The sequence below is a fragment of the Tamandua tetradactyla genome, chromosome 1, assembly GCF_023851605.1.
Source record: "Tamandua tetradactyla isolate mTamTet1 chromosome 1, mTamTet1.pri, whole genome shotgun sequence".
Taxonomy (NCBI): domain Eukaryota; kingdom Metazoa; phylum Chordata; class Mammalia; order Pilosa; family Myrmecophagidae; genus Tamandua; species Tamandua tetradactyla.
Window position 1 is genome coordinate 193,264,416 of NC_135327.1, and position 13,447 is coordinate 193,277,862.

General features: G+C 36.8%; 1 protein-coding gene across 2 annotated transcripts in view; it reads right to left on the reverse strand.

The window, feature by feature from the left end:
- Window positions 1-1,152: 1,152 nt before the first annotated feature.
- The window catches only part of LOC143673901 (uncharacterized), a 34,152-nt gene continuing 21,857 nt past the window's right edge, over window positions 1,153-13,447 (reverse strand). For both annotated transcript variants that reach the window (XM_077148987.1, XM_077148978.1), the window contains exons 2-4: window positions 13,083-13,209; window positions 10,175-10,327; window positions 1,153-9,270 (exon numbers count right to left, since the gene is read on the reverse strand). In XM_077148987.1, the coding sequence (XP_077005102.1) occupies window positions 7,178-9,270; window positions 10,175-10,327; window positions 13,083-13,209 (2,373 nt within the window). In that variant the 3' untranslated portion in view covers window positions 1,153-7,177. The remainder of the gene's footprint in view (window positions 9,271-10,174; window positions 10,328-13,082; window positions 13,210-13,447) is intronic.

Here is a 13,447-nt window from a genome sequence, read left to right on the forward strand (position 1 = left end):
ACACACTTACTGGATATCTTTAACCCTTCATGAAGCTTCCATCTGTTGTCTATTATCCTTTCCTTTTAACCTACAAAATGTTCTGTAGCATTGCTTATAGGGCCAGTCTAGTTAGGATGAATACTCTCAATTTTTGTTGATCTGGAATGACTTAATCTCCCCATCATTTTTGAAAGACCATTTTGCCAGATGTTTTGGTGCCAGAATGCAATATACCACAATGGATTGACATTTATAAAGTGGATTAAGTTACAAATTACAATTCTAAGGCCATGAAAATGTTCAAGTTAAGCAACTGATCTGCTTCATTTTTAAATTGTTTTAGCTTCAATAGTGAATCAAGATGGTAACTTCACTTTTTGAATAGGATCTTTTTTTTTTTGAAATGGGATCTTATTTGCTACTTATAATAGTTAGCTAATTCTTGGATTTTTCAGGTATATATTAATGTAGTATAATGCATCCCGTGTAAAATAATAACTCAAGCAGAGACAATTATTTTAACTTTAATGGAATTTTAAAAAAAACCATCCTGTCTAATATGATATTCACGTGTGGTAGGCATATTATTATTCCACTGTAGGCAATAACATTCTTCTTACTGAATGCTTATAGGTATTATTCCTTATTCTTAAGGTTCAGGGATTTTACCAGGATATCACAGCATTGGTTTTTATTTTCAGGAATTTTGGAAAATATATGAAAGGAAGTGCTTATGACAGGTTCTTTCTAAGAAGTCCCTCTATTCTTCAAACATCCCACAATTGACTTTTTTTCATTTTTGGCGTCAGCAGCCTGGGACACTTTGGCTTAGTTGGATTTAACCCCTTTTTTGGTCAACTTCCTTCAAAATGTTTCCAGTGTTTAGCAAAACTCAAACATACTGGATCACTTACTATGTTCGAGATCCTTCATTTTTTTTTCTCCAGCATTTGTATCTTTCTGTTTTTTTTTTTTTTTTTAGACAGAGAGAAGGAAGGAAGGATGGAAGGAAGGAAGGGAGGAAGAAAGGGAAACATCTTTAAACATTTTCTTGTTTTATTGTATTTTGTTTGTTTGTTACATGGGCTGGGGCCGGGAATCGAACCGAGGTCCTCCGGCATAGCAGGCAAGCACTTTGCCCGCTGAGCCACCGCGGCCCGCCCTTTTCTGTTTATTTTTAAAAGTTTTATTCACACACTATACAATCCATCCTAAGTAAACAATCAATGGTTCCCAGCATAATCACAGTTATTCATTCACCACCACAATTTACTTGAGGACATTTCCATTTCTTCTGCAAAGAAAGAAGACGAGGAAAGGAATGAAGAATAAAAAATAAAAATAAAATGAAAAGGAGAAACACTACCACTACCAGCAAATATCCCCTATTCCTCCGTTGTATCTCCCTCTTACTGACATTTAACTTTGGCATATTCCCTTTGGTACATTTAATGGAACCATATTACAATGATACTTTTAACTTTAGACCCTAGTTTGCATTGATTGTATTTTTCCACATACCATTCCATCTTCAGTACCTAGCAATACTGACATAGAGTTCTTCTCTCTCATGTAAAAACATTCTTATATTTAAACATTTACTCACCATCACTGTCCATTGTGAGTTTTGCTAAGTTATCCAGTCCCAGTTCTTCTGGTATCATACATGCCCCTAGCCTTCCTCTTTCAATCATACTCACACTCAGCTACATTCAGTGTACTTACAATATATCTGCTACCATCAGATAATATTGTGCTCTCCATTTCTGGATCTTCACAATCAATTTTGTTGAACATTCTGTGCTCCTTCAGGATCAAATGCCCAATCTTTACCCTCTTTTTATCTCCTGATAACTAGTGTTCTTAACTTTAATTCTCAAAGTTTGCTCATTAATGTGTTAGCTCATATTAGTGACACCATACAGTATTTGTCGTTTTGTATTTGGCTAATTTCACTCAACACAATGTCCTCAAGATTCATTCACGTTGTTGCATGTGTCATGATTTCATTCTGTACCCTTACTGATAGTCTTCATTTCTACACTCTTCTCCAAACCTCTCTCTCATCTCTTTTTTTATCTGTCTGTAGTGCTCCGTTTAGTATTTCTTGTAGAGCAGGTCTCTTGTTCACAAAAATATTTTAAACTCTCCCTCATTTTTTCCCTCTGTTCATTTTTAAACAGTTTTATTCACACATCATACAATCCAACCTAAGTAAAAAAATCAGTGGTTCCTACTATAATCACATAGCCATACTTTCACCATCACAATCTATATAAGGACATTTCCATTTCTTCTGCAGAGAATTGAATCCTCCCCCATATCCCTCCCCCCTTTATTGACATTTAGCTTTGGCATATTGCCTTTGTTACATTCAATGGAAGCACATTACAATGTTACTGTTAATTATAGACCCAAGTTTGTATTGATTGTATTTTTTTCTCCTGCATATCATCTCATTTTCAACACCTTGCAATGTTGACATTCATTCTCCTCATGCAAAAATGTTCTTTTATTTGTACATTCAACCAACACCATGGTCCATTCTGGACATCGCTAAGTTTTACCATCCCAGTCCTTATCCTGTGTCTTTCCTTCTGGTGTCATACATGCCCCCAGCCCCCCCTCTCAACCATACTCACACGTAACTTCGTTCAGTGTACTTAACATATTGTGTTACCATCAGATAGTATTGTGCTATCCATTTCTGGACCTTTACAGTCAGTCCTTTTGAACATTCTGTACTCTTTCAGCATCAAATGCCCCACCTCTACGCTCTTTCTATTCCCTGATAACCTGTGTTCTTAATTTTGACCAGCAAAGTTCACCCATTAATGTTTGTTCATATTAGTGAGACCATACAGTATTTGTCCTTTGGGTTCTGACTAATTTCACTCAGCATAATGTCTTCAAAATTCATCCATTTTGTTACATGCTTCATGACTTTATTCCGTTTTACAGCTGTATAATATTCCATCACATGCATACACAACAGTTTGTTTAGTGACTTATCCTTTGATGGACATTTGGGCTGTTTTCGTCTCCTGGCAATCATGAATAATGCCATAATAAGCATTGGTGTGAAAATGTCTGCTTGTGTCTTTGCCTTCAGTTCCTCCAAATGTATACCTAGTAATGGGATTGCTGGATCATACAGCAATTCTATACTTAGCTTCCTGAGGAACCACCAGACTGAGTTCCAGAGCAGTTGCAACATTCTACATTTCCATCAATAGTGAATAAGGTGTCTCTCTCTTCATATCCTCTCCAGCACTTGTAGTTTTCTTTCTTCCTTTTTTTCATAATGGCAATTCTAGCAGGTGTGAAATGATAGCTCATTCTGGTTTTAATTTGCATTTCCCTAAAAGCCAGTGAAGTTGAGCATCTTTTCATATGCTTTTGAACCATTTGTATTTCTTCTTCTCAAAAATATCTGTCCATGTGTTTTACCCATTTTTAAACTGGGCTATTTGTCTTTTTGTTGTTGAGTTGTAGAATCTCTTTATATATTTCAGGTATTAAACCTTTATGTGATATATGGTTTCTGAATATTGTCTCCCATTGAGTAGGCTGCCTTTTTACTATTCTAACAAAGTCCTTTGAGGCAGAAAAGTGCTTAATTCTGAGGAGATCCCATTTATCTATTTCTTTTTTAATTGCTCATGCCTTGGGTGTTAGGTCTAGGAAACCACCTTCTATCACAAGATCTTTAAGATATTTCCCTACATTTTATTCTAAAAGTTTTACAGTATTAGCTCTAACATTTAGGTCTTTGATCCATTTTGAGTTAATTCTAGTGTAAGGTGTGAGATATGGGCCACCTTTCATCCTTTTGGATATGGATATCCAGTTCTCCAAAATCACTATTGTAGAGCCTGCTTTATCCTAGGTGAGTTGACTTGATGAAGATCAGTTGTCCATAGATGAGAGGATCTATTTCTGAGCACTTAAAGTACCATGCTATTTTGACCACTGTAGCTTTGTAATATACTTTAAAGATAGGTAGTGTGAGACCTCCCATTTCATTCCTCTTTCTCAAGATATTTCTGGCCATTCAGGGCACCCTGCCCTTTCAATAAATTGGATTATTTATTGGATTATTGGGTTTCTTATTTCTTCATAGTAAATTGTTGGGATTATTATTCATATTGTATTGAATCTATAAATCAATTTGGGTAGAATTGCCATCTTAACTATATTTATCCTTCCAATCCATTAACAGGATATGTCCTTCCACTTATTTAGGTCTTCTTTGATTTCTTTTAGCAATTTCTTGTAGTTTTCTGTGTATAGGTCCTTTGTGGACTTGGTTAAATTTATTCCTAAATATGTTTCTTTTGGTTGCCATTGTAAATGGATTTTTTTCTTGATTTCCTCCTTGGATTGCTCACTACTAGTGTATAGAAACACTACTGATTTTTGGGTATTGATCTTGTACCCTCCACTTTGCTGTACTCATTTATTAGCTCCAGTAGCTTTGCTGTAGTTTTTCTGGATTTTTCAACTTATAATATCATGTCATCTGCAAACAGTGAAAGTTTTACTTCTACCTTTCCAATTTGGATGCTTTTCATCCAGTACAATGTTGAATAACATTGGTGACAGTGAGCATCCTTTTCTTGTTCCTGATCTCAGGGGGAAAGTGTTCAGTCTGTCCCCAATGACTATGATGTGGACTGTAGGTTTTTCATATATTCCCTTTATCATGTTGAGGAAATTCCCTTCTATTCCTATCCTTTGAAGTGTTTTCATCAAGAAAGGATGTTGAATTTTGTCAAATGCCTGTTTTTTTTTACATCAATTGAGATGATCATGTGATTTTTCTGCTTTGGTTTATAGATGTGGTGTATTACATTGATTTTCTTGTTTTGAAACAGCCTTGCAGACTGCAATACATCCCATTTGGTCATGATGCATAATTCTTTTAATGTGCTGCTGGATTTGATTTGCAAGCATTTTGTTGCAGATTTTTGTATCTATATTCATTAAAGAGATTGGTCTGTAATATTCTTTTCTCATAGTTTCTTTGTCTGGCTGTACTATTTGGGTGATGTTGGCTTCATAGATTGAGTTAGGTAGCTTTCCCTCCTCTTCAATTTTTTTGAAGAGTTTAAGCATTATTGGTACTAATTCTTTCTTGAGTACTTGATACAATTCACAAGTGAAGCCACCTGGCCCTGGACTTTTTTGGAGGGCAGGGGGGCAACTTCTTGATGACTGATTTAATCTCTTTACTTGTGATTGGTTTGTTGAGGTCATCTGTTTCTTCTCGAGTTCATGTTCGTTGCTCTTGCTTTTTAGTATCTGCTCATTATCTCCTTTATTTCTGTGGGGTCAGTAGTTATGACCCCCTCTCCCATTCTGAATTTATTTGCATCCTCTTTTTTTTTTGTCAGCCTAGTTAAGGGTCCATTGATTTTACTGATTTTCTCAAAGAACCAATTTCTGGTTTTGTTGATTCTATTTTTTCATGTTCTCAATTTCATTTATTTCTGCTCAACTGTTCATTATTTTTTTCCTTCTGTTTGCTTTGGGTTTAGTTTGCTGTTCTTTCTGTACTACCTCCAGGTACTATATGCTTTGTGAGGCCAGCTACCCAAAGAACACAAAAGACATCACCATGTGTTCCTGAGTAATTACAAACCTGCATAAATTATAGTCTCTTAATGTTATCAATGACCTCTGTTAGTGTCCCATTACTTGAGGCAAGAGGACACATCAACTCTAAAGGTCTGTTTTCTTTGTCACCTCAAACTGAAGCCTGTCCTTTCTTGGAATTCTCGTTCTTCTTAACAGACTGAGCGCTACTTTGGTGGAGCAAAGACTTTTCTTTAATGTTTTCCAAAATGACTCCTGAAAAACTCTAGTTCTATATGATGTCATTCTTTAGGGGTGGAGGGGTGGGAAGGGACAGTGGGAGAAGAACCCCAAGGTCAAATATATTCAGAATATACTGCACATTAAAACTCACTCTTGGAGATTCACCAATGTACAGAAATACATTTCAGACACTGTGATAGTGATGGAAGGACTGTTTAAACTAATTGGTTATGTAATTCTTTTCTTGCAGGATATCTTGGGAGATAATGCTCCAGAGAAAACCAGTTTTGAAATACTGTTACATAGTAATATTTATTACAGTTCACTGAAAATCTCATTTTCTGTCTTCCCTCAAAATTTCAATTCAACAATTCTATTTACATGAACATGAACACTCTGAAAATCAAGAGTTCTTTGGAGCACGACCCTGACCTACGAGTATAAACATTTGGTGCTTGCTTGCACAATGTTCTTTTTTTTCTGGACTTCTACTTGTATCATGTTTATTTTTAAGATCTGTTTAAAAACTCTCCACACTTAATTTTCTTGCCTGTATTGCTCCCTGATAAAGCCATTACTCTTCATTATTTTGTCTTAAGTTTTTAGTCATCTGCTTAGATACTTTTGGGAATTTCATTCACTCTCTCAGCCCCAAAGAGCACTGTATTCCTAAACTCCCAAATCTATATCTGCTGCCCCAATCTCTCACCCAGGTTCTAGTTCTATACTTCCTATTACCGTCAGTTCTGTTTGTTGTATTCAAATTAGTCAAATTTTGTTTAAAAGGTCAGCTTTTCCTTGGGGGAACCTTGCAAAGGCACTATTATGGAACCTGCTGTGAAACGTCAGCATTCACATAAACTAAAATTCAGAGAAATTATTTTATTGATATCAGTTTCAAAATAATCAAAACCATATCTACTATTATATCAGTACCTACACTTAAAAAGACTGGATTTAAACCCACATTTTAGCATCATATTCTGAAAATAAAAAAAGGAAAAGTAGAACTGACATCTAATGGCCATCCTCATTCATTCAACTTTGAGAATGTACTGGAGGGATCTCCTTCTGTCTTAATTCAAGCTGGGATTTCAGAGGTGGCTTAGCATTTGGTGGAAAATAACCACTTATTATAGTAGAGACAATATACATTTCTTGGATAGGATATATATATATATATCCTATGGATAGGAAATATAATTGGTTGTTTTAAAGGAGAAAATCTCTTGTGTTGCTCATATTTGTAACTAGTATTATATTCTTGCTCAAAACTAGGCCCCTGTTCCTAAAATCTGTCTACCATAGATTTGGGTACTGTTATGCATTTTCAGACAATGAAGTCTGGTTCCATCCTTGGGGGCTGTATACTACCTCAACTCCAATCAGCCTCTATCATTGCATACAGTTGACTAAGCCTTTTCTTAATATCAGGCTCATGTGGAGCATCATAGGATTTTGTGTGCACTCTGATGTGTTGATCAAGTTTAGACTTATAAATGAAACCCTTGCCACAGTCTCCACAAGAAAATGGCCTGTCGGGCCTATGTATACGCTGATGCCTAAGCATGTGTCCCCTTTCTCGGAAGTTTTTATCACACTCAGGGCAGTGGAAAGGTCTCTCCCCTGTGTGCAGGCCCTGGTGGCTGAGAAGTTGGGATTTCAAGCGGAAGCTCTTGTCACATTTGGGACACTGAAAAGGCTTTTCCCCTGTGTGTGTTCTAATGTGTTCAATGAGTTTAGACTGTTTAACAAAGCCCTTACCACACTCGCAAGAGAATGGCATTTCCTCACTGTGCAGTAGCTGGTGAGCCTTCATGTCAGCCTTCACACGATAGCTCTTGTCACACTCTGGGCACTGGAAGGGTCTCTCTCCTGTGTGTAGGCGTTGGTGACTAAGCAGCTGCCCCTTCAAGCGGAACCTCCTGTCACACTCACAGCACTGGAAGGGCTTCTCCCCACTGTGCACCCTGAAGTGTTCAGTGAGTTTAGACTGTCTGGTAAAGCCTTTGCCACATTCCCCACAAGAGAATGGCCTTTCCTTGCTGTGGGTGTGTTGGTGAGCCTTCAGAATGCCCTTCAGGTGGAAGCTCTTGTCACACTCGGGGCACTGGAAAGGCTTTTCCCCACTGTGCAGTCTCAGATGTTCACGGAGCTTACACTGGTAGGTAAAGCCTCGGCCACATTCACTGCAAGAAAATGGCTTCTCTCCAGTGTGTCTGAACTGGTGAGATTTAAGCATGCTCTTCAGACGGAAGCTCAAATCACACTCCGAACACTGAAAAGGCTTCTTATCTGTATGCAGATGCTGGTGTCTCAGCAGCTGTCCCTTTTGGCGGAAGTGCCTGCCACATTCAGCACACCAGAAAGGCTTCTCCCCACTGTGTACTCTCATGCATTCTGGGAGTTTACATTGTTTGGTGAACCCCTTCCCATACTCCCTGCAGGAAAATGGTCTCTCTCCACTGTGTACATGTTGGTGGATCTTCAGCAAGCCACTAAGGCAGAAACTCTTGTTACACTCAAGACACTGAAATGGCTTTTCTCCTGTGTGCACTCTAAAGTGACTGGCCAGCTGAGACCTTATGGGGAAGCCCTTATTGCACTTGGGGCAAGAGAATGGCCTCTCCCCACCATGGTCATACTGGAGAGCCTTCATATCCTCCCTCAGGGAGAGGCTCTCATCACAATCATGGGACTCAGATAACTTCTCTCTAGAGTGCACACTGGAGAGTTCAGAGTTCTCAGAAAAGACTGTGTCATATGCTGGACAGATTGCCCTCTCTTCACTGTTTTGGCACTGATGAGCTGACACGTTGTTTTTCTGGACAAAAGTCTTGTCACATTTGGGACATTGGGTAGGCGTTTCCCTCTTGTGCATGAGGTAGTGATTTAGAAAGGTCCTCTTGTAATGTAAAAACACCTTACATTCAGGGCACTGGAATGGGCTTATCCCTGCATGTACAGCCAGATGTCTAACCAAGTACTGCTTCAGGTGGAAGTTCTTATCACAGTCATCACATTGGAACTGCCTCTGACCCCAATGGATATTCCACTGACGCCATGGATCAGCTCGTTTGTGGAATTTCTTCCAAGACCTATGAGGTTGGTCTTTCAGGTGACTCCTTTCATGTTTCACTAAGTGGCTCATTATCCAAAAGCTTTCTCCACAGATAAGGCAAGGATGGTGGGTACTTTGACAGGATGAGAATTCCGTAAAGCCAAGTAGATCTGAAGTTTTATGACTTGGGATTCTTTCCCTTTGGATAAATTCCTTGGAGCTGGGCAATACTTGAATTTGAGCCTGTGTGTTGTGTCTGTGTGGGCTCATGAGGGTGACCCCTTGGTCAGGCCTAAAGGTAACTGCTTCACTTTTTCCTAATAAGGGTCCAAAGGAATACTGGCTAGGAAGAGGGTCTAACTGGAAATGGCATTTAATTTCTCCCGAATGTACAGCTTTTTGGCTTCCTGAAATTAAAAACAAAATTTCAGTCAGTATTCCTCTTAATGCTGCAGCATGATAAGGATTTATATCACCATATCAGGCACCAATGATGGCCTGGGAATCAGCCATCACTTTCACTGAGCTACACAATCATATACATATCAGTGTGGTTGCATTTCATGACAAAAAGAAATTTGGTGATGTCTACCAAAACTAAACTGAATACACATATCTTAGAATAATAATTTCTTAGAATGATGCTCCCATTTGGTTTTCTTATTCCCTACTTTAATACTTACCTTTAAGAATCCAAAAATCTGAGACTTTCTCATTATGACAAGCAACAAAAGTGGTGAGCAAATTTTTAAGCATTGAAACAGAGGAGACAGTCTGTTTGACAGAAGGAAGCAATTTTGGTCACAAGGCTCGGTATAACCTGTCTCTGAGTTTGGTATTTTTCCAACTCCTAAAAACAACACCTTTTATTTACTGAGCTCTTACTATGTGCCATGTATCATTTTAACACTTTATATACATTAACCAATTTAATTGTCATGATAATCCTATTATGTAGGTACTTTTACTATCTTCATTTTACAGATTAAGAAATTGAAATATCAAGAGGTACTGAATAACTTGCTCAAGGTCACGCTGAAGAGGATCCAGAATCCACTCCTAACCACTATGCTAACTGCCTTTCTCTGGAATATACAAGGAGTCAAGCCTCAGTCTTGTCAAATGATCAGAGACATGGGAATAAGAAACTGGAGTGTGATGTCTTAAAGTCAGGGCCCTGATTTTTAATTCTTCTTTTTTTTTTGCATGGCAGGCACTGGGGATCGAACCCAGGTCTCTGGACTGGCAGGTGAGAATTCTGCCACTGAGCTACCATCACATCACCCAGGGCCTTGATTTCTTAATACTCACCCCCAAACAGCTGCCCTTCAATAACTGGATCAAAATATTTATGAGCAGAGGAACAAATTTTGTTTTCTGATGTCTGTGATTCTTCCCAATTTCTGAAGGGATCTCCCCCTTGTTCAATCCAGGATATTAGTTCCGGTTTGGGAATTCTATCATCTGCACAGAGAAGTCAGACAGAGTAATGTGTGGTTTCCTTGAGCATTAAATTTAAAGCTCACTGAATTGTTTCTATATTTCTCAGAATTCATTCCTGGGGCAACATATGAGAAGAGATGTCAAAAATAGTGGTGATAGGATTACAGAAAGCAGAACAACACTGACTACATACCATAACAGTGCTTCCTGGTTTATGGGAACATGTTAGACCAGTTGTGTTTTTTCAAATTTTGTCATGGTCTCCATTTATCTAACAAAGCCAACCACAAAAAGCCATGTATTATCTTATTCCATTTATATGAAACATCTAGAATAGGCAGATTCATAGACTCACAAAGGAGATTAGTAACTGCAGGCCAGGGAGTAAGGTGGGGAATGGGGGAGTGACTACTAATGGGTTCAGGGTTGGGGTGATGAAGATGTGATGAAATTAGCTACTGATGATGGTTGCTCAACTCTGTTAATATATGAGAAACCAATGAATTCTACATTTTAAATTGGTTAATTGTGTCGTACATGAATATCTCAATAAAGCTGTTATAAATACTTATTTTTATTAAAATAACAATAGTACAAAGTTTGGGGAAAAGGAATTTAACCTCACCACATTAGTATAATAATAAATATAACTTTTACATATTCCTTTTGAGTCTATTCTGCTAAATAAAAATTAAAAATCATATAAATTGTACTATATATGATATCATATATGCTCATAAGATATTTCTATGGAAAAAGAGCAGGCCACAAATAAGTATTTAGAACATGGAATTTAAAAAATATATATACATATCATACAAATAAAATATTTAAAGAGCCATACCAATATACTAATGGTTATCTGTGAGGAGGAATTATGAGTAATTTTCACCTTCTTTTTAAATGTCTTATCTATTTTGTTTTATTAAGCATGAATCCCTTTTATTATGTGAAGAAGACGAAATCAATTTTATACAATTTCTCATTTTGCTAGTCTTATCACTTGTTTTTAATGCATCATATTATTCTACTGGAAAAAATTAATCAATCTATAATGTTGGATAGTAAGGTCACTTCAAAGTCTTAACTATACATATTGATTTGGCGCTATCAATAATATAGCAATGAAAAACTTCATGCTTGCTTATGCATGCCTCTGTCTCCCATTTCCCACCAATACTGTCAAGAGTTACATATTAACAGCCAGTTCTTAGGGGTTCAACTTTAAAGCAAGATGGCTGAGGCAAAAATTCAGTCAGAAGGATTTTAAAAAACAATGTTTTAATTTTGTATTAAAAATGTTAAATGTGAGAATATTATACAAAAACCTGGGTTTCATCTAACTTTGTCACATCTTACCATGTTGACATACTTGCTTTAGATTTTTTTAAAGATATGAAATATTACAGGCTCATCTTAAGCCCCTATATGCCTAGAGGGGCACTGATTTGGGTAGTGAACATTCCTATGCATGTTTTTATTTTTAAATACATGCATAGGAATAAATACATAAAATATTGTATGCTGGTTTTACAGTTTGCACAAACCATACTGTATCATTCTACAACTTTTTCACTTCAAATTCCATTTTCAAAATGTCTTCACTTTGAACCAATTAACTCAGGTTCATCTGAGAGTAGTCTATTATATGAGTAGTATATTATATGTCACAATCTATTTTGTGGATTTTTTAAAATCCACAATCATATACGCAAATGCTCATAGAAGCATGTTAATAGAGAAAAAGACAAAATAGAATGTGACATATAATATACTACTCATATAATAGACTGCTCTCAGATGAACCTGAGTTAATTGGTTCAAAGTGAAGACATTTTGAAAACGGAATTTGAAGTGAGAAAGTTGTAGAATGATACAGTATGGTTTGTGCAAACTGTAAAACCAGTAGAGTAATATGATGCATTAAAAACAAGAACTTCACTTACTTAATATGCCATGCACTTCTTTCCAGGTGAGCATAGGCAGTGAAATTTGAAGTGAAAAAGTTGTAGAATGATACAGTATGGTTTGTGCAAACTGTAAAACCAGCATACAATATTTTATATATTTATTCCTACACATGTATTTAAAAATAAAAACATGCATAGGAATGTTCACTACCCAAAGTTTATATTTCTCTAGGCGAATTTCTAAGTTACAGGGCAAATGTGTCTTTGACTTTACTATATGTTACCAAATTGCTCTTTAAACTGCTGTACTAATTTGTGATCTCACTAGTAGAGTGTAACATCTGATATATAAAAGAAGATTAAAGACAATACAAAAACCAAATAAGTAAAAAGAACTTCCATTACCATAACCACTTAGAAATAGCCACAGTTAAACACCTCATTATATAGCTTTCCAATCTTACTCCAGGAAAGAATAACTTTAGGTTTTCTGAGGTAAGAGACCCACGGTAAAAACTTAGAGGTAGGCTTAAGATATACAGGGTACTTTGTGGGTATCAGCTAGGCATGATCCTATGTGGAAAATCACTGCGACCTGAGCATATAGAGTGACTAAAAACTCACATGTATTTAGTCACTTCTGACTATCTTATATTACATGCTACCTCAAATTTTCTCATATAACAATATTTATCCTTGAGTAAGGACTAGGCATTCTTACAGAAGTATTAACAAAAGAATATGGGGTAAAATACTTTTCTGGGTAATTCTGAGAAATCTTGCTACTTGACATTCAGGAGGAACAAGTGACAGAGACCTCTTAAAGGGTCCACTTCATAACTTACAGAAAGTTGAATATTTCTTACCTAGAGAAACAAGATTCTGATAATTGGTTCTCATTACATGCTGGTAAAGCTCCTTCTGCCACACCTCTAGATTCTGCCATTCTTGTTCCGTGAAATAAATGGCAACATCCTCAAAAGTAAGAGGTAACTGAAATCATAAACATAATATATATGCAGTCATGACTGCTTCAAAATGATCTGACTTCTTGTCATCATCAGTTTAAAGGACTTTTGACATAGACACTGTTTTGATCTATTCAGGAATCTACTCCTTGGGGTACTGCTTCTTTCCCAACCCAATCATATAGTTCTGTTTTTAATCACTGCACCCTCCTCCACGTGTTTTTTCACAAGCATTCAAACTCAACATATACATATCTATAGTA